This window comes from Trichechus manatus, unplaced genomic scaffold (assembly GCF_000243295.1).
Source record: "Trichechus manatus latirostris isolate Lorelei unplaced genomic scaffold, TriManLat1.0 scaffold00046, whole genome shotgun sequence".
Lineage (NCBI taxonomy): Eukaryota > Metazoa > Chordata > Mammalia > Sirenia > Trichechidae > Trichechus > Trichechus manatus.
In genome coordinates this window covers 3686150-3705606 of record NW_004443982.1, presented here as the reverse complement: position 1 = coordinate 3705606, position 19457 = coordinate 3686150, and the positions used below count along the sequence as shown (strand labels likewise).

Here is a 19457-nt window from a genome sequence, read left to right as displayed (position 1 = left end):
AAATGAAAAGAACAAGAAACCCCTCTCAAATTAAAAAAAAAAAAAAGCCAAGAAGAAAGAAATACGCTCAGGGATCCCTCTGCACATCTGCACAAACTGAGGGGATAGGTCCCAAGCGACGCAGTACTGCCTGGCTAGAACCGGCTCCCAATTCGAGAAAAAAAAAGAAAACAAACAATTCAAAACCAACAAACAAAAAGCCCCAGGATCCCACCAGCGTGGCAGCACGGGTCCGGAAGCAGTCTCACATTCGAGCAGCGTTTCACAGCCTTTCAGGAAGAAGCAAAGGTGGCACCTGGATCCAGGTATTTGAGAGAAAGGAGGGGGAGGTAATGGGAGGTAAGGAAGAAATCTAAAGAAGTGGAAAAAAGCAACACAGCAGCCAACAAATGGCACTTAGGGAGCCAGCCAGTGCAGGTGAATGGAATCCAAGCAGCACTGGGGTGAAGCCTGTGCTTCCTGGCCAAAAGACTATGGCTGCAGGAAGCAGAGGAGGCCGAGTGGGGGTGAAGAAGGGTGGGGGGTGGGAAAGCATATATCGATGGTTACCGGTTGTTCTGTCTCCTGCTGGAAGCTCCGTGAAGCTGCTTTCTCATACCCCCTGTTCGCTAGTCTCTGATAGGAGTCCAAGATGGTGAGTCCATGCTGCATTAGCTGATAGGGGATCTCTGCGTGTATCTCTCCTTGCTCTCTCTTCTCTGTCAGTTTCTTATTCCATTCAGTGCGTGGCTGAGTTCTTTATCTCTTTATTCGATGGTTAGGGTTTCAGGATTACCGTTTTCTCTGTTTGGCTTAGTTTTTCAGATCTTTGCTGTGGAGAGACAGCATGGTGCTTCTGCCTATAGCGCCAGGTTGCCCGGAAGTCGGGGCCTGAAATGTTTTTGAGCCAAGTCCTGTATTATCACCCAGGGGTGAATCTAAGGGTGTGAATTGAGAGGGTGGGGCCTGGGTGTTATTAGAGTGAGGGGCAGAGGTCAGGACCAGGATGTTAGTTAACTCTTTGGTGAGTTCAAAACAGCTATTCTTGTGGGCAGAGCCTGGACAATTACTTGAGAAGCGGGGCCCAGATTGTTAATTAAGTGCATGAGGCTAGGATATTGAGTTCAAAGAGATGAGGGTAGAATGTTAATTTAGAAGGGGAAAACCTAGACAGTTTCAGTGGAGTGCCCCCAAATGTGCCCTCTCAGCCTCTTCCATCCCCAGGTGTCAGCGGGCTGGACTCTGCGGATATAGAGGTCACAGACCGTCGCCTGCCCCAAGCCCCTGTTGTCAGACACCGGTGCCAGGTATTGCCCCTATTCTCCTATTCAAGGCCACTGTCTTTGGGACTGACAACCTAAGTGGTCCTGTATCCTTTCTGTAGCATCGTCGGTCAGAGACCCTGGATACGAGTACGACGCTGCCCAGAGTGACCCAGGATGATGCATGTTCTGCTTCAAAACCACCCCAGACCTCTGGTTTGTTCTGTGTGGAGCTGATCCGAGGTCCCGCAGGATTTGGCCTCACCTTTAGTGGGGGTCGGGATGTTGTTGGTGGGGATGTGCCACTGGCCGTGCTTGGGCTGCTGGAAGACGGGCCGGCGCAGCGCTGTGGTCGTTTGCAGGTAAGCACCAAGGTGCCCTCCTTTCTCCTTTGGATATTATCCTGGACCCCTCCCTTTGTCAGGGTGCCCTCCATTGGCCCTTCCTATAACACCCCTTGATTCATGCTCTTACAGGCCGGCGACCTCGTGCTCCACATCAACGGGGAGTCCACGCACAGCCTCACCCAGGCCCAGGTTGAAGAGCGGATCCACTCTGGTGGCCCCCGCCTCCGTCTTATGCTCTGCAGGCCTTTTGAGACCCACCCTGGCAAGCCTGAGGTGTTGAGAGGGCCCCAGAAAAGAGGTGGGGGATGTCCCAGTGGAAGAGGGTCAGGGATCTGTGTGGAGAAGAAAAAGGGTGCAGAGTGGAGGAACTGGGGTCCTGGTAGGGGAGTGGTTGGCAGTCTCAGTGGGAAGGGTCGGGAGTCGGTGTCTGATGGGGGAGGTCATTGTATTTTCAAAACCAGGGCAGGGCCACAGGGTCCCAGTATGGGAGTAATTGTGCGTTTCAGAGGTGAGTTTTCCAGGTAGTGGGAGGAGAAAGGAGGGAAGGGGTCTGGGGTAAACCCGAGTGTCCAGAGGGAAAGGTCGAGAAGTGCAAAGCATAGCGGGTCTCAGCGGGGAGAGGATAGGTTCCTAGAGGGTAGGATGACAGGTTGATAAGGGAAAGGAGGGGTGAGACTCCAAGGAGGGTTGAGCGAGGGGAACGTCAGGAGTCCTACATGGAAGGGGTTCCAGTTCCCGAGGTCAAGGTTGGGGTTTGATTTCCTTTGAGGGTTGTGGGAAATGATTCCTGAAGGGTTTGTCCTGGATCCGGGGTGGGGGGGGGGGCAAGGGTCTCAGTAAAGAAGGTTTCCCAACCTTTAGGGAGGTTTCTCTAAGGGCGGAGATCCCTGTCTCCCACAGCCCTTGGGGTATCCCGGCCACCCTCAGCCAAGGCCCCCCCCCCTCCGCCTCCCACCCCACCACCCAGTCTAACCCACAATCCTGCCATCCCTAGATCTCAGCCTGGATCCTAGGGGACCGGAGGTAAGGAGGTCTTGCAACGCCAGCGCTTCCCCACTTCAGCACCCGGGGTCCCGGACGATGGCCAACACCTGGGGCAGCCCGGAGCCTAGCTCAGAGGCGGTGGTTCGCAGCGCAGCGGTTTCTCCTTCTGAACGCCGCACGAAGGACCCCGATGACCAGACTCCCAGTTCTCCGGGACCCTGGCTGGTGCCCAGCGAGGAACGGCTCTCACGGGCCCTCAGGGCACCTGGGGGCGCGCAGCTCGCTCTCGAGATGGCAGCCGCAAGGCGGAGGTACTGAGCAAACATCGGAAGGCTAGGTGCTCACTTGGTACAGCCCTGCCCGCCGCGGACTAGCAAGGTCTGGAGAGTTCCCCCTTACTCTGGTGCCCCCTCCTGCTGCGCAGTTGACCAGCCCGTGCTCCCCTCGCGGCGTCAGTGGTATGGCCCTCCCTGACGGCCAGCCCTGCGCTTCGTGTCCAGCGCGGGGGAAGTAATAAAATAGTTCTATCCGGTCTGGATTTGCGAGGTGCTCTAGGCGGGGTGGGGCTGCCCAGTCCACCCCGTAAAGGAGGGGTGGGTCAGTCTGGTTTCTAGGCGAGCCTCTTCTCGTGCTGTTTGTTTCATGCCTCCAGACGGGTCTTTGTTGCTGCCTGTCCCCAGCTGGGAGTACTCTCTCCCCACTTCTTTTGTCTTCACCAACTCCTGCCCCCTCTCCATTCACACATTTCACTTTTTTGGAGGCGCGCGGGGCTCACAGATAATTATTGTGCGCGGCGTGGGGAATGCAGAAGTGGGCTTCTTGTGGTGGAAGTGCACCAGTATACCGCAGCCCCCGCCTGGAATCGTCCAGACCCTCAGCTAACGTCCGGATAGCATGGCTAGAAGCAGGGCGGCTTCTTTCGCCAGGAGCCTGCGGTCTCCCACTTCCGGCCTCGTCTGCCAGCTTTCGCTGGCACACAGACTGCCACTCGGGCGGCAGGGGCTGGGGCCCTGGAGCCCCCTTTGGGGTGGAGCCTGGAAGGTGTGAGTCAGCGCCCCCGGGCAGGCCGGGCTAAAAAAGGCTGTTAGAACCTTTGGGCCGCGCCCCATCTCTTCCATAGATGGTGACGAACTGCGGCAGACTGGACTTGTATGCACACGCCACCCGCTCGGCTTTCTGGTCCCTGGAGAGGCCCAGAGTCTCTTCCACCTGGGAACAGAGCCCTACAGCTGTGGCATATACGGCCAGCGGGACTCCAACCTTAGTATCCCTAAGGCAGGCTCTGGCGGAGGCCAGAAAGGACCAGTCACCTCCGCTGTCACCACATCCTGAACACTTGGTTCCATCCCCCTAACGAAGGAAGCTGTGGTCGGCCTGGAACGGGCAACTCTCGCCCCTATGGGGAGAGAAGAGGGGGAAGAGAAATAAAAGGCTCTGAGTGTGAGAGTCCAGGGTGGCGCTGGTGAGGAGAGAGCGACTGAAGAGTCAAGCTGGGAGAGCTGAGAGTTGGGGGATAAAGAAGTGAACACTTGAATGGTTAGTGTTGTAAACATTGTAGGGGAGCATGTTGGGGCTTCCAGCTACCCCTGACTCAGCCTGCTGTAGGTGTGGCTCTACCAAAGTCAGGAAAGGGCCCCAGAGCCCCAGTTCTATAAACACAGTCACACCCAGGAGACTAACAATAGTAACCCCAGCCACCACTTACTTTATCTTATCCCTGCTACAGGCTTTACTCTCACTATCTCTTTTCATCTCCTTACATCTAGTCTACAACTCTCATATGTTCATTTCACAGAGGAGGGAAGCGAGGCCCAGAGAGTGTAAATAGTTTGAGGGAGGGGTTGAAGCAAGATTTAATTAAGGCCTGATTCCCAAACCTGTCCTCTTAATCTTGCCTGCATTTGACAAGTATTAATTGAGCCCCAACTGTATGTATATCTTGCACTATGATAGGCATGGGGAGATCTGAGGAGAACAAATCAGAAAGATTTCTACCCTCGTGTAGCTGATGTAGTGGGGGTAAACAGATGTTAGACAAGAAAAACAAGAGAATGAAAAAAGATAATTTCAGAGAGAAATGAAGATAGCAAAAGGAGGTTATATTGAGGGAGGTGATGATTGGGAGTTTCTGGCCTCTTATGTTTCATCCCTTCCACCATTCAATCACTCTTTCAGCACCCTGGGCTGAAAGAGGGGGAACCCCTTGGCTTTGAGGGACCCTGGATTGGGAGGGAGAGCAGGAAGGCCCTTGGGTTGGACAGTCCTGGCCTTCCAGCAATGATTTTCCCACTTCAGATGAGAAACCAAAGTCCAGTCTGGAGAGCGTGCCCATAGGCATATCTCAGAGAATCTTGATTCCAGCTGACCAGGTGCAGTCTCACATGCAGAAATTGAGGCTGGGCCAGGAAAAATTACCTGATCAAAGTCACACACTGCAAATATCACCAGCATTGTCACACCCCAGGAGCCATCCCCTCATCTTGCCAAGCTTTCAGCGATAAACCTGTGCTCCTTCCCCATCCCTCATCTAGGGCTCAGCTGACAGCCCCTCCCCTCAGAACTAGGAAACTGAGACGCAGAATTTAAGGCTAAGATTTCCAGATCTAAGAACAGAGAATTAGATCCTGGGCCCCTGGGCTCTGCCACTATTAATAATGTTCACAGCCATGCACTCACTGTTTGATGCTCACCAGGCTACGTTCTCAGCTTTTGCACCCGGACACTCTTATTTCATCTCCCATCACTTCGAAGAGGTTTATTCCACGGTCCACGATCTTTTATCTGCAATTCTGAAGTCCAAAAAGCTCTGGAAACCGACAGTTTTACAAGTTTAGCACCATTTGGTTACAAAAGCTAACCTGGCCTAACAAGGAACAATTTTCAGTCTTATATTACTTATTGTGAACGTTCATACGTTAAAGAAATATAAACGTGTTTTCTTTTTTTTTAAACCGGGCAACTCTTGACTCTGCTGAGAGTGTTAAATAGTATACTATATATGCAGCAGGGAAACTTCCTGAAATTCGAAATATTCTGAATTCTGGGAACATACCCAGCCCTGAGTCTTTCAGGTTTAATCAGGTCCGTTTTTTACAGCTGAGGAAACTGAGTCACTCTCCCAAAGTCAGGTTCCAATGTTCTGAGTTGAGGCAGCCTCCAGCGCATTTGTCTACAAAAGGCTAAGCGTCTCGCCATTATCGCACCGGGTACCTCGAACTGCCAAGCCTCAAAGGCAGGCGCCCTTCGACGATGGGTTGCCCCAGGGGCTGTGCGCAGAGCGGGGAATATACTTGGCGGGCCGGGCGAGGGTGCTTCCGGGGCGGCAGCCACCTGGCCCGGCCCCCTCCGGCCCTGCCCGCTTCGGCTCTGCCCGGTGATTCACTCCCTTCTTCGCCCTGGGGCTCCTTCCCGGTCCGACGGCAGGCATTACGGCTGGGTGTGCAGCGTCCTCAAACCCGCGGGCAAGCGAGCAGATCCCCTGCATCCCCAGGGACTCCAGTTCACGCTATGGCGGACTCTGAGCGCCTCTCGGCACCCGGCTGTTGGATTGCCTGCACCAACTTTTTGCGCAGCCGAAAGGGAATTCTCCTGTTTGCTGAGATTGTGAGCGTCCCGGGGCAGGCTGGTGGGCAAAGGCAAGGTGGGATGGCTGGACCACGCGGAGCGCTACGGCCCCGCGTGAGGCAGGCACATGGCCGGGAGTGCTCCGCAGTGGGGCGTGGGTGGGTGGGTTCCTGGTGAAGAACCGAAACTAGGGGAGCAGGGCGAGTCGGTGGGGTTTGGGAAACGTGGTCAGGAGTTCCCGGCCCACGGAATGAGGTGAGGGATCGAGAGAGCTTCTAGGGGACAGCGTGGTGGGAGCCCGCGTGGACTCTTCGAATGGGTCCCGGGGGGATTGGGAAGTGGGGGCCTCCGGTGGCAGGGCGCGGCGGGCGGTCTGGCAGCGTGCCCAGGGGCGGGGCCTGTTGGGGTGGGGCCCTGCGCGCTAGTGCCACAAGGGGAAGGGGCCCCCGCCGTTTTTTTCTCATCCTTCTAGGACCCGGCAGGAGGTCCTTTAGCTCTCTGGGCCGCTCGAGTGTCTTGGTTTCCCGCCCCCTCAAAGTAGGCACCGCCTTTGAGTCACTCGTAAAAGGGGTGCAGCGCCTTTAACGGAGCCCTCCTCCTCGGGTGTCACTCTGTGCTTCCAGAGAGGTTGCTGGGGGAACCGAAAGTCCCGCTCCCTCAAGGCCTCGGAAGCTGGCGCCAGCAGTGCTCACAAAACACCTTGCAGCGCCACTCCCTGAAGCAGCCCCAGCCCTAAAAGAGAAAAAGGGAGGAGCTGAGACACCCAATTCATCTCCTTACTAGCTGGGTGACCCAGAGCAAATCACTTAACTTCTCTGTGCCTCAGTTTTCTCATTTATAAAATAGAGATACTAATAATACTAATACTAGTACTAATACTACCCAACTTATTAGGTTATTGTGATGATTAAGTGAGTTAATATTTGTAAATCTCTTAGGACAATGCTTGGAACACAGTAAGCACACAATTTAAGTGTTTTATCTCCTATTATTTGTCATCTTCTCAGCCCCAAAATGAGTCGGAATCGACTCGACGGCAACGGGTTTGGTTTTTGTTTTTTTCAGCCTCGAGAGGCATCTAAGTTTGAGACCCCGTCAGCCCTAGGAGCTTATCAAGGTCCCCTTTCTGGTGTCATCCCTCCAGATATTGTGCCTGGTGATTATGATCTGCTTTAGCACCGGGCCAAGCAGCGAAGCTTACTACTCCTCCCTGCCTGTGTTCGAGATGATCATGGCTGCTGTCTTCTTTGTTATCTACATGTGTGACTTGCACACCAAGATACCGTTCATCAATTGGCCCTGGAGTGTGAGAAGGGGGCTGACATTGGCTAGGCTGGGGGAGGCACCAGGCAACTGGGATTGTCAAGTGGGTTTTGGGTGTTTATGTCCCTCTTCTCGCACCTCACAGGATTTCTTCCGAGCACTCATCGCTGCGATCCTCTTCCTAATCATCTCCATTGTTGTCCTTGCTAGTCCTGGAAAGGCCTCCAAAGTCATCGCTGGGGTAAAGGCGGGGCGGCAGCTCCAAGGCACAGGGAGAGGGGTTCACAGATCTAGGGGCCATATCTCTCTCTACTTCTGGTAGAAAGTGTGTCACCCATGGCAATCCATGCTTGCCCTCAAGGCCTCAAGTGTCCATGCTGCAGAAAAGTCTGACTCAGGCCCTGGTTTTGTACTCCCAGCTCCTTCTTAAGATCAGCATTTGCTATAAAGGGCCTTCCCTTGTCTGACACAGGGATTTTTGTGGGAAGTACAAACAGGTGGCCCCTTTGTCAACACACTAGACTACCATCTGCTGGACATTTGTCTCAATAAATGTACAGTTTGGATGACGCCCCCAGCATGTGGGGCCAGGATGTGGCTGCCCTGTGTTGAGAGGTGCTAGGAGGAGGGAGAGTGGGATAGAGTCCAGTCTCCAGGCCTTTTCCTGAGGCTCTCTGGCTTCGTAACCTGGGGCTTGATTCACCTGCATGGAGCAATCGCTGGAAGTGGTGGATACAAGGAGGTAAGAGGCTGAGTAGGCTGACCAGCGTAATCCATCCAATTACCCTCACTCCCATCCTCCCCTCACCCCCAGGTACTGGGCCTAGTCAGTACGTGCCTCTTTGGCTACGATGCCTACATTACCTTCCCCTTTCGGCAGCAAAGACATACAGCAGCCCCCACTGGTAAGTGTGTGTGTGGTGGGTGCTGAGGAGGTAGAGAAGGAAGGAGAGTGCTGAGGGGGCAGAAGAGAGAGGGAAAGGGGTCTCCCAAGGGCATGAATGCCAACTCTGCACCTTATTGGTACTTACAGCTTTGGCCCAAGGCCTGTCCTTTCATAGGCTTCAGTATTATTGTCTGTAAAATGGGCAAATGGATCCAGCCAATGCTTTCTCTCTTTTCCTCACCCTGCAGACCCTGCAGATGGCCCGGTGTAGGCGAACTCTCCTAATTTCTCTCTGCAACCTGCAAATAATGCCTCCATCTAATAACTCCTCCACACCCCCACAACAACACTCCCAGCCAACCCACAGCCCCCTATTGAGGTAAAAGGGCCTTTATTGGCAGAATTTGTCTTCCAGCCTGTCAATCAACTCTGTGCTTCCAGAGAGGTTGCTGGGGGAACCGAAAGTCCCGCCTCAAGTGTATGGCCACATTTATGGGTGTGCCTACATCCCCCTTTCCTTCTCTAGTGTCTAAAGGGAGACACCAGTTCTGCCTGGAACATGCCCCACCTAAGCCACAAAATGAGTAGGGGAGGGTACCTCAGATTTCAGACTCCAAGCCCCAGATTGTGACCCCCTCCAAATAACCTCCTTGGTGGGGGGATTTCTATGGAGGGATAAATAAACGGATGGCTAGAAAATATGAAAATAAATTAATCCTTTGATCAATGTGGATAAATTTCAAGCATCAGGAGGGGGAAAATTTGGGGGGTGGTCTGGAGCAAGGAGGCAAAGAAGCCAGGCCTGTTTTACAACAAATATTAAGTTATTATTTCAATAATACAAACACGAGGGAGGAAGGAAGGGGGCTTATGAGTCAGGTTGGGGGGTTATCATCTACACTGACTCGAGAATGGACACCCTCACCCAGGACTGCCTAGACTTCAAGCCACTATACAGTTCTTGTCTCGGGCCTGGCGAGGAATCCCTGGGCGCGGGTCCCCAAGGGGCCGTGGGGGTGGGGAGTTGGCTGTCTCAGTTGTAGAGTCCTGAGCTGGCACAGGCCTGCACAGATGCGGGGGCAGCGGGATGCGTTCCCCCAAGAAGAAGCCGTCGTCCTCTGAGGACTCAGAACTGGGGCTGGAGGGCGAGCTGGAGCAAGATCCTGAGTCCGACCCCGATCCTAAATCGCATTGGTGTCTATGTCTGCCCGGAAGGCGGCGGCGATGGTGGTGTTGACGGCGGCGGTGGCTGGAGGCCCGGGGCGGGGGACTGCGTGGCCTGCGGCGTTGGGCTGGGGGCGCACTCAGGGTCCTCCGCGGGCCTCCCTCAGACACCAGAGGGTCGCGGAAGCTGACGCGCGGGGCGCTGTGGCGGCCGAAGGCACCGTCTTCCAGGCGCGGGTCTGGCTGGCGGGGTGGCTCGGTGGCACTTCGGAGCCCCAGCTCAGGCATGGAGTGGCGGTGGGGAGCCCCTCGCAGAAAGCGGACGGGCTCCTCAGGACCTGCAGCTGGAAAGGGAGAGACGGAGCGATTCCTTGTGTCTGCCCTCCCCTGGTCACCTCCGCGGGGAGGCCTGTGGAAGGGCCTTCTCTCCATTTCCCCTCCATCAGGAGTGGGAAAGTGGGGATAGGGGTCGGAAAGGAGCAGGGAGGTGGGAGGTCCAAGGAGTACAATGCCTGGAGCAGGCTTTGGCTGGAGAAGAGGAGGTTGGAAGTAAGAATGCAGGAGGAGGAACAAGACTGGACCGATGCATGGGGCTGGGTCAGGGTATAGGGGAGTGGCCTCAGATGAAGAGGGGCGGGGCATAGGCTGGAGCCGACAAGTTTTGTGATAGAAGAGGGAAGGTTGAAGAAAGGAGAAGGAACTTGGGCTCAGGCAGGGACAAGTTGAGGTAGAGGACAGGGCCGGTACAGAAGGAGGGGGGAATTAGGGTTCACCAAGGGGATATAGTTTGGGCTGGAGACTGGGCCTGGAAAGGTACGGAGATGGAGCCTGGGCTGAGGGGATGGCGGGCCAGGGATGAGGCAGGTGAAAGGCCTGGGCGAGTCAAGGGGACGGTCCACGGTTGAGGCGGGGCCGGGACTGGACAGGGCCCAAGAGGCTCACCAGGCGCTGACTCGGTGCTGGTGCCTTTGGTGGCCGTCTCCGATGCCCCCTCGACAGCAGAGAAAGAGGCTGTGGAGGCCGCGAGCGGTGCGGAGACTGTGCCTGCGTTCCAGCTGCGGCTGCCGGGCCCTGGAGCAGTGGGTTCTGGCCCGAGGCTGCAGGCGCGTGAGCAGAATATTAGGCCACGGCGGGGCAGGAAGGGGCGGCCCAGAAGGGCCCGCCCGCAGCGACTACAGCAGAAGCATCTGTCTGAGGCGTGCCAGTGCTGGCCCTCATAAGCCATTTGGCCCTGGTCCAGGCCTGCAGGGCAAGAGGGGGAACACTGAGGCAGAGTCCCCAGGCACACCCCCACCCTCTCCTGAATGGAGCCTTTTCCAGGAGGAAGCAGGGAATCAATCTGAGGCAGGGTGCCCCAGGACACCCTCCTCATCTTTCTGGAATAGGGCCCTTCTTGGGAGAAGGCAGGAAATCCAAGGTTTGGTCCTTACCCAGGATTCCTCATCCACCTTCTCTCCTCCCTTTCTTTCCCAGAGTGCCCTTCCCAGAAGGCTAGCCCTGAGTGGGGGCGGGCATTGGACTCTAAGATGTGGGCCAGGCTTAGACATTAAGGGTAGCTTCATGTGGAAGGAGGGTGGAAGGCTGGACCTGAAGGCTGAGGCCTAGATGGGGAGCAGGGCTTAGCAGGTAGGGGTGGTCTTAGTGGTTAAAGACTGAGTCTTACAGGGCAAGGTATTGGTTAAAAAGGTAGTACCTAACCTAGGCTGATGGGCTGGCGAGAGTCTTAGAGAACAAGACATAGCTTGGGATAGCAGGAGATAGGCTTAGAGGGTAGGATGTCGCCTGGGGGGCTGGGAATTAGAGGGTACTCTGGAGGTAGGCCTAGATGTGTAGTTCATGACCTAGTGTGGTATAGGTGAGGTTTACAAAGTATGGCATAAGGCAGTATGTTGGGGGTGGGACTTGCAGGGAAGGATTTAGGCCTATGGGGATAGACTTAGAGTATAGGGCATAATGAGAATGGGACCTGGAGGACAGGAGAAATCCTGGTGGGGTGGGGATGTGGCCCAGCTATCAATCTATCCCTTTGTCCAGTTCCATGTTCACCCACCGATATGCTCCCCACAGCCATCACAGTACTCCGCATGGCGGGCCTCATAGCAGGCGCAGCAGTGAGGTCGGCTCTGACGCATGACGTAGCGCTGCCCTCCTAGTGATGCTTCACACTCAAAGCAGCAGAAGTGACCCATGTGCCAGTGCCGGCCCTCGGCCTCTGTGCACTCAGGGGAGAAGATGATCTGGGAGGAGGCCATCTGTGACTGTCAGAAGGTCCTGCCCCTGCCCCCTCCACCCCACCCCTGGACAGGGAGGCACGCACCTCATCACAGGCCTGGCAGCGTGGGCGCAGGCATTCGGCATGGTGGCGACCACAGTAGACCTTGCCAGCATGGTAGAAGTAGATGAGGTCCACAAGCAGCTCCCGGCACGTGGTACACACAAAGCACTGTGGGTGCCAGCAGGCACCCAGGCCTGCACGGCTGGCAAACACTGCGATGTCCCCACCTCCAATCTGCTTCCCACACTGCCAAATGACAGACACTGTCACCATCACCAAGATGGTCAGATGTATGGAATCATGCCACACTTGAGCCTCCCCATTGTGGTGAAATGAGTTCCTTTATGTGGCTTTTTGCCTTGGTTCTTTGGAAAAACAGCTTGAGAGATTTTTCCCCTAAGCCTTGAGGAGTTACCTTTCTCCAGTTTTCTACCCCACAGGGTTTGTTACTTTTGTCCAGGTTGATTGATATTTCCTGGTAAGCTGTAAACAAATTGTGGTTTGATGCTTTTTGTCTGATCTTCAGCTGCAGTCTGCCCTGTGATTGGTATGCACCTTGCAGGGATTGGTCAATAGACTATGCAAATGAAGTGTCTGTGGCCTACTGAGAGTGGATTGGTCAGTTCATGGCCCTAGTGGGAGGGCTATACCTTGAAATTGACAAGGAGTTTGTGTATATATGCAGCCAACTGCACAGAGGTTTTTCAGACAGAAGCAGAAGAAGAAAAAAGAGAGAAGAGAGAAAGAGCAGGCAAGGAACCTCCTAAAAGAGCTGTAACATGGGTCAAGGGCTGTAACACTGAAGACAGTGATAGGCCTGGAAGGGGTCCAGCAGCAGAGTTGGTAGTGACAGATGGCAAGGCCAAGAGGAACCTGTCCTGAGAAGGCTGAGAGGAGGCCTGCACAGCCGAGAGGAGCTGAGAGAACTGTCCTGCACTGAAGAAGAGAGACTGCCTACATGCTTCCTGATCCTGATCCTGAGTTGTAGCCTGTTGATCCTGATCCTGAGTTGTACCCTGTTACTTGCTTAATAAACCATTTAGTTGTAAGTATGGTTTGTGAGTTCTGTGTGACCATTGCAATGGATTATCAAACTTAGAAGAGAAGTAGTAAGTGCTGTGGAAGGGTCGGCTGGTGTCAGAATTGATAAAAAGGTTGGAGGGTGGAGGTGTGTCTGACTTCCACTTCATGGGAATCAGCTTTGGGATGATCCTGGTCATTATCCCCCCTGAAGTTAGACAGGTTCTGGTGCTACTACTATTACTCACCTTTCACACCCATCTGCAGGCCTTTGTGACTGGCTGTGCCACAAAGTAACTTTGAGACAGGCCCTACCCATTGTGGGTGACCTTGAAGGCAAGCCCTGTCCACAGGGGGTGGGAAACCATAGACATAGGCCACTCCCATTGTGGGAGATTATAGAGATAGTCTCCACCCACCAAGACCTTAGTGACAGACCTCACCTAATAGTAGGATCTGAGGACAGGTCCCACCCACCAAGGGGAACCTGGAGACAAATTCCACCCACTACTGGGCTCCAGAGACAGGCTTTGCCACTGTGTGTCAGTTCTTAAGGGCAAGTTCCAACCATAGCAGGATCATAGAGACTGTCCACACCCACGTCACTACCTGGGTTGGGGGAAGAAACCATAGAGAAGGTACTACCCAGTAGGGCCTACTTAGAGACAGACCTTGGCCAACAGTGGGATCTGAGGAATAAGCCCTCACCTATCAGGGTCCTTAGAGACAGTCCTCGTCCAACACAAGGATTTGAGGGACAGAATCCATCTCCATCACCAGAGGGTACCCTAGAGACATAACTAGGGTCTAAGTGACAGGCCTCCTATCCTGAGGGCCTGGGAGATGGACCCTACACCCCGAGGCTTACAGCAAAGGCACTGCTCACTTGCTTAGGCCCTCCATGGCTCACCTCCTCACAGATGGCCCCAGTGATGGTCACGGGAAAGATGCGCACAGTGCCACGTCCCAGATTCTCCCGCTTCCGCTGCTGGCTGAAGGCCCTGAGCTCTTTCTTTTCCTCCTCTTCCAGTGCTGTGCAGTAGTGTACCTGGGGGGAGTAGGGGTCTTCCAGGCTCCTCCTTCGATGCCTGCCCCCACCTTCTTCCAAATTTTATCCATCCTCAAAAAGTCTACTTCTAGGCCTTTGTTTAGATGGCACCTCGTGCCTACAATAGCCACCCCTTACTTCTTCCAAAGGAGCCCTGGTGGTGCAGTGGTTAAAACACTCGACTGCTAACTGAAAGGTCGGCAGTTCGAAACCACCAGTGACTCCTCAGGAGAGAGATGTGGCAGTCTACTTCCATAGAGATTTACAGCCTTGGAAATCCTGTGGAGTCCCTGTGAGTTGGAATTGACTCGACGGCAGTGGGTTTTGGATTTGGGTACTTCTTCCAAGGCCCATCTGTGGTTTTGCCAAGGAGTGTCCCCTGATTGCCCCTGCCTGTCCAGACCATTGACCTCAATTCACTTCAGATCAGCTCACCTATTCCTCCTAAGACCCTACCCATTTCTTTCCAGCTGCCCTACGTTTACCCAGGCTGTGCTCCCTACTGGCATTTCCTTTCTATCTTCTCCTCACCTCACTGTCATGTGGTGGCAGCTGGTGTAGTAGCTGTTTGATCCTGTATTTCTCCCCGGAGCTGTTGACATAGGGGACCTTGTCCTCTGGGAGGCAGCTGAAAAACTGGTATACCTTGGAGGGCATGGGGGATAGGAGAAAACAATTGAGACTGGGGTGAGTTGAGATGCAATTGATGGTGGGTCCCTACTTCTCTGAGAAAAAGTCATCAGAGGAAACTTCTACTCACTCCCTCACCGCTCCTTCTTACAGGTCGGATCATTTCTGTCAGGTCACAAATATGCCTAGAGTTCCCTCATGTCTTGACTCCACTTCTCCCTCCAGCTGCTGCCCCATTTTTCTCCTCCCCTTTACAGAAAAATTCCTCAAAAGAGTTGTCTGTATTTGCTGTCTCCACTTCCTCTCCTCACATTCTCTTCCTCCCTCAACATCAATGCAAGTTCTACTTGTAAGAATTTAAAAAAAATATTTTTGTTGAGGTCCATTTGACATGACTTATTCATTCTTTCTCTTTTGACTTGAAGAATGTTCACTGGGTCACAAAATGTGGGCACAAGCTGGATAGAAAGTTTGAGGCTTGGTCTACACTTAATCAGCAAAACACAGTACTCATAGTCTAAGCTTCAACTGCCTGCTGCCCAAGTCCTCTCCAAAGCCCTGCTGAGAGAAACACTATTTAGGGAGGATTGTTTGAAGGACATGTGATTCCATCTATTCCTCCATAAAAATCATTCAACCTTATGGGTGTAAATACTATCTATTGGCTAATGACTCACAAATGCGTATTTCCAGCCCTGTCCCCTCCTTTGAGTTCCAGTCAACATCGCCACTTAGATGTCTAGCAAGCATCTCAAACTCAAGATGCCCGAAACTAAACTTAAGGTCTTATCCCTCAAACTTGCTCCTGCCTTGGCTTTCCCCATATCAGTTAATGGCAACTCCATCCTTAGGGTCATCTGTGACTCCTCTCTCTCTCACCCCCACAAGCAAATCCTCTAGCTCTACTTTCAAACTATTTCCAGAATTTGACCACTTTTCACTACTTCCATTGCCAGCACCATCATCAGTCACCTGGGCTATTGCAGTAGCCTCCTCCTCATTGGTCTCCTTACTTCCACTGTTGCCCCTACAGTCTGTTCTACACTCAGCTGCCAGAGGGATCCTGTTAAATCATAAGACAGATCACATCCCTCCTCTGCTCACAATCCTCTTGTGGCTTCCCCTTCATTCTGAGTAAAAGCCAAAGTCCTCTCCATGCCCCCCATCATCTCTCTAACCTCATTTGCAACCACTCTTCCTCTCACTCTGCTGCAGCCTCATTGGTCTCCTCACTGTTCCTCATACATGCACACTCCCACCTTGCATTGGCTATTCTATTTGCCTGGATAGCTCTTACCCCAGATATCTGCATGGCTCACTTCCTCATCTCCTGCAGGGAAGCTCAGACATCAGCTTTTCAGAGAGGCATACTTGGGCACCCTATTTAAAATTCTAATTTCTCTTTCTCCCCACTCCCCCTTCCCTTGCACCATCTGACATATATTTACAGGTTTCTTTATTAGCTGTTGTTCCCTCCTGGAATCTATCCTCTGTGTAGGCAGAGATATTTTTGTTTTCAAAGCTGTGTCCTCAATGCTTAGGACAGTGTCTGACGCACAGTAGGTGCTCAATAAATAGTTGTTGAATGGAGGAATCAACTGGAGACGGGGTGAATGAAGTGCTGGGATAAAGCCTGAGGTCAGGGGTGAATTATTCAATAAGCAAGGTAAGCATGGGCTAACTTGTGTTTACTTATTAATTGTTCCCTACAGATTAGTAAATAAGCACAAGTAAGCTCTTGCTTACCTTGCTTATTGGATAATCCCCTCCTGCCTGAGGTAAGGGGTAAAATAGGAGCGCGATGAACAGGCCCTGAGGAACTAGTCTAGTGATGACCCAGAGTTCCCAGTGAAGTGTGGGGAGCTGACCACCCCTAGATCACAGAAGGGTCAGAAGGACACCTGCAGTCTGACCACGCACGCTGGCACTCCCCAGAAACAGCATAACAGGTTCCCACCTGAGCGGGTGCATGCGTGCCTACATGCGTGTGTGTGTGCGTGTGTGTGTATGTGTACCCAATGGAGAACAAGAGATAGGGTGGCCAGTGTGTGTGTGTACTCATTGGAGAACAAGAGAGAGGGTGGCCAGGCTCTGGTCACCTGCTCAGGCTTGAGACCCGGGGGCACCCACGCATACTCCTCAGAGGCACAGCCTGAGTCATCGTCGGAGATGGAGTGGCGCTGGAAGTCTGAAATTAGCCGACACATGATGCGTTCCAGGTCCACAGGCACCGAGTGCACCGCATGCTCCTCCCGCGGGCATTTGCAGTGCTGGCAGATCTTTCTAAGGGGGTTGGGATGGGAGCCAGTTACTAACGGGGTTGCCCACCTGGATCCCTCGGCAGCCCAAGGAAGCCCAGCTGAGGGACTATCATCAGGATTATCACCAATCCAGGGCTCTGAGCCGTCACAGGGCTCTGGACCTGGGGGCGGGGCTGAGAGGAGGTCTGGCTGTGAGCTGAGGTCTTGGCTGTGGGCGGGCTGTGGGAAGAGGGCGCTGGCTGTGAGCAACTTAGCTTCCAGCTGAGGGCAAGGCTGTGAACTGTGGAAGGGGCTGTGAGCCTGAGGGCAGGATGTGAAGCGATGGGGCTGCGGGGCCTAAGGGACACCCATTGACCTTTCCACTCTGGGTCTTGGGTCAGACTCTCCCGGACAGCAGGGCCTGAGTAGGGCGGGATCTGAGACTGAGACTGGAGTTATAAATCTAGGGGCTTCCCCTCAGAACTGGCTCTGTATATTGTGGGAAACTTTCTCTAGAGGTGGGGCTCTAGCCTGTGATGAGGCTCTGAACTTGTGGGCAGGGCTCTGAGCCTGTTGTTAGGGCCCTGAGTCTGGGGGCTGTGGGCTCTATCTGCAGTATTTTATGAGACTTTTTGGGTGCAGGACTCCAGTAGGAGGATAGGACACTGGGTCTGGGAGAGGAGTTCTGAACCTAAGGGTGGAGGAGTGGCTGGAGATTGGTGGGCGGTGCTCTAAGCCTGGATCGGAGGATCTTCCTCGGGCTGGGACTCAGAATCTTGGAAAGACACTTTCAGGTGCGGGGCTGAGTAGTGGGTGGGACTCTCCTAGGAACAGGACTCCGGAATGAGTCAGGGTCTGGGATCTAAATTTGAGCTTTAGGCTCTCTGGAACTGAGCGTCTTTGTGAGTGAAGCTCAAGTCTAAGGGCGTGGCCTAAGCCTCAGAGGGTTTCCCGGAAGGCCTCCCTCTGACTAAGGCGGGACCTTGGGGGTCACTTACCTCCAGCCATGCAGCAGGAAGCCGGGGCACTGCTCCCTGCAGGAGTTGCAGGGCTGGCCACGGTCTGGGTCCTCTGCTTCTGGAGGCTGTAGTGGGCCGAGGCAGACGCGGGACCCGATGAGAGTCAAGGAGGGAGAAGTCAACGCCCGCCTCTCCACTCCAGAGCCCCGGACCGCACGCTGGGGCCTGTCCTACCAGAGCAGCGCTGGGCAGGCTGGGACAGCGCCTGGAGCCCGGGGGAGGGGACACGACCGAGGCAGAGGTGGGGCAGCTAAGGCCACCTCCCTATCTATATGCCCATTTCTCGGGGAATTCCCCTCCCCAGGCCGACCTACGACCCTTTTACCCAGCCTCGGATCCCTCCAGGCCTCAAACACCCCCCCAGAACTCGGAGTACTATCTCCACCAGAGCAGTCTCTAATCAGGACGTCCCCTCCTAGGCCTCAGCCGCAGCCCCTCCCAACCGTGAGGCCAGCAACACTCAGTTTCCACAACTTAGGAGTCTGGGACCCCACTCTTCCTTGGGATCCCCACATGAGCCCAGCCCCTCCCTTCAGGATCTCAAAATCAAAAGAACCAAACCCAGTGCCGTCGACTCGATTCCGACTCATATCGACCCTATAGGACAGAGTAGAACTGCTCCATAGGGTTTCCAAGGAGCGGCTGGTGGATTCGAACTGCCAACCTTTTGGTTAGCAGCCATAGCTCTTCATCACAGCGCCACCCTCAGGAATCCCAATTACCTGTTCTGGCCAGAAACCCCTCTTCAAAAATCTGGCTTCATCGCCTCATCCCCAAGGAACTGGGAACCCTCCCCCGCGACCTCAGGAAGCCCCTGTTCCATTCAGAAACCTCCACCCCAAGAAGCCTTGGCCCTCACTCCTCAGATCCTAGGACTATTCACTCCTTCACTGTACCACCAAACCCAGACTCCACCTTCCCAAGTCAGAAATCCCCTCCAAAGGAAGAGAGACCCTCCTATCTAGGAAGTCAAAAGCTCCCTGGCTCAGGAGGAAGCCCTCTTCCCCCAAATCCCAGTCTCTAAACCTTCAGCATTCAGGCACCCCAAAAGGTAGGACCCCACTCCTCAGGCTATGTTCCCCCAAGGTACAGGGGGCCTCCTCCCTCAGAAGCTCAGGAGGTCCCTGCTCAGCCCGGGACCCCAGGACCCAATCTTTTGACCCTCAGAATCCCCTCCCATAATTCACACGAGTGGGGAGCACACTAGGTTTCCGGGCTGCTGATAAATGTGGGTGAAGAGGGGATTAGAGAACATGGGCCACCAGATCTAGAAGTTCCTCCACCCACACGCCTCCAGCAACCCCAGCCCCTCGGGTCTGGGGATTCTGGGGTTGGGGGTTCCAATGATCCTTCGTCAAGCACCTCCTCGATATCCCTATCCCTTGCCCCCTCGCCTGGGCCTCAGTTTACCCCTGGCCCCCACCGCTGCCCTGAGTCCCGCTCACCGCGCGCCCGGAGCGACGCCTCCGGGACCCACGCGCGAACATGGCGCGTCCGGGCAGGGTCAGGCCGGACCAGGTCAGGCTAATGGAATCCTCGCGTACGTCAGGCCGCCGCGCGTCCAGCCGGGGAGCTCGGTTCCGTAAACTTGACACCGGCTTGGGAGGAGCGCGCCTTGCAGGGCCCGCCCCCGGGCCTGTTGTCTGTCCCCCGACCAGGCGCCCCATGTCTAAAGGTAAGAGTCAAGCAGCCCAGGAGTGCGGTACCTGAAAGCCCCCTGCCCTCCCGCCCCGGGCCAGAGCTGGGCATCAGAAGACACAGGCCCCCGAAACTCAA

General features: G+C 54.5%; 3 protein-coding genes and 1 long non-coding RNA gene across 9 annotated transcripts in view; 2 read left to right on the top strand and 2 right to left on the bottom strand.

The window, feature by feature from the left end:
* Nucleotides 1–2967, top strand: part of MAGIX (MAGI family member, X-linked) — an 11432-nt gene extending 8465 nt beyond the window's left edge. Inside the window, exons 3-6 of the mRNA XM_004376948.2 lie at nt 1204–1286; nt 1364–1603; nt 1718–1886; nt 2583–2967. Of these exons, the coding sequence (XP_004377005.1) occupies nt 1204–1286; nt 1364–1603; nt 1718–1886; nt 2583–2890 (800 nt within the window). The 3' untranslated portion in view covers nt 2891–2967. The remainder of the gene's footprint in view (nt 1–1203; nt 1287–1363; nt 1604–1717; nt 1887–2582) is intronic.
* Nucleotides 2968–3614: 647 nt separating this feature from the next.
* Nucleotides 3615–5763, bottom strand: LOC111820689 (uncharacterized). Its single transcript, XR_002824203.1, has 3 exons — nt 5625–5763; nt 5263–5378; nt 3615–3968 (listed from the first exon to the last, which is right to left on the bottom strand). It is a non-coding gene; the product is annotated as an uncharacterized LOC111820689 (long non-coding RNA).
* A 32-nt stretch (nt 5764–5795) lies between these two features.
* PLP2 (proteolipid protein 2) lies at nt 5796–9049 on the top strand. 4 transcript variants are annotated; one of them, XM_004376846.2, is made up of 5 exons: nt 5921–6175; nt 7281–7442; nt 7545–7640; nt 8214–8304; nt 8534–9049. In XM_004376846.2, exons 1-5 carry the CDS (start codon nt 6080–6082, stop codon nt 8554–8556), a joined length of 468 nt encoding a protein of 155 aa, XP_004376903.1. In that variant the 5' UTR covers nt 5921–6079; the 3' UTR covers nt 8557–9049. The 4 variants fall into 4 exon arrangements, with proteins under 4 accessions (XP_023587624.1, XP_023587623.1, XP_004376903.1 ...); XM_023731855.1 differs by lacking the exon at nt 8214–8304 and having other exon boundaries at nt 5914–6175; XM_023731857.1 differs by lacking the exon at nt 8214–8304 and having other exon boundaries at nt 6080–6207.
* Nucleotides 9050–9173: 124 nt separating this feature from the next.
* On the bottom strand, nt 9174–19234 carry PRICKLE3 (prickle planar cell polarity protein 3). Of its 3 annotated transcripts, none has more exons than XM_004376843.1 (9): nt 19127–19234; nt 17661–17746; nt 16522–16705; nt 14324–14437; nt 13655–13792; nt 11767–11970; nt 11500–11686; nt 10392–10691; nt 9174–9793 (listed from the first exon to the last, which is right to left on the bottom strand). In XM_004376843.1, the coding sequence occupies exons 1-9, from the start codon at nt 19166–19168 to the stop codon at nt 9228–9230; spliced, it is 1821 nt and encodes a 606-aa protein (XP_004376900.1). In that variant the 5' UTR covers nt 19169–19234; the 3' UTR covers nt 9174–9227. The 3 variants fall into 3 exon arrangements, with proteins under 3 accessions (XP_004376900.1, XP_004376902.1, XP_004376901.1); XM_004376845.1 differs by lacking the exon at nt 19127–19234 and adding an exon at nt 17856–17899; XM_004376844.1 differs by lacking the exon at nt 14324–14437 and having other exon boundaries at nt 19127–19204.
* Nucleotides 19235–19457: the final 223 nt, after the last annotated feature.

Bases quoted from the DNA above. Each gene is read 5' to 3' on its own strand.
- PRICKLE3 (XM_004376843.1), bottom strand. From the start codon at position 19,168: ATGTTCGCGCGTGGGTCCCGGAGGCGTCGCTCCGGGCGCGCG. The intron at 17,747-19,126 runs GTGAGCGGGACT...GGCCCACTACAG, and splicing joins GGCGTCGCTCCGGGCGCGCG to CCTCCAGAAGCAGAGGACCC. The intron at 10,692-11,499 runs GTGGGTGAACAT...CTTGCCCTGCAG, and splicing joins TGGCTGTGGGGAGCATATCG to GCCTGGACCAGGGCCAAATG.
- PLP2 (XM_023731855.1), top strand. From the start codon at position 6,080: ATGGCGGACTCTGAGCGCCTCTCGGCACCCGGCTGTTGGATTGCCTGC. The intron at 6,176-7,280 runs GTGAGCGTCCCG...TCATCCCTCCAG, and splicing joins TTCTCCTGTTTGCTGAGATT to ATATTGTGCCTGGTGATTAT. The intron at 7,641-8,533 runs GTAAAGGCGGGG...CTCACCCTGCAG, and splicing joins CCTCCAAAGTCATCGCTGGG to ACCCTGCAGATGGCCCGGTG.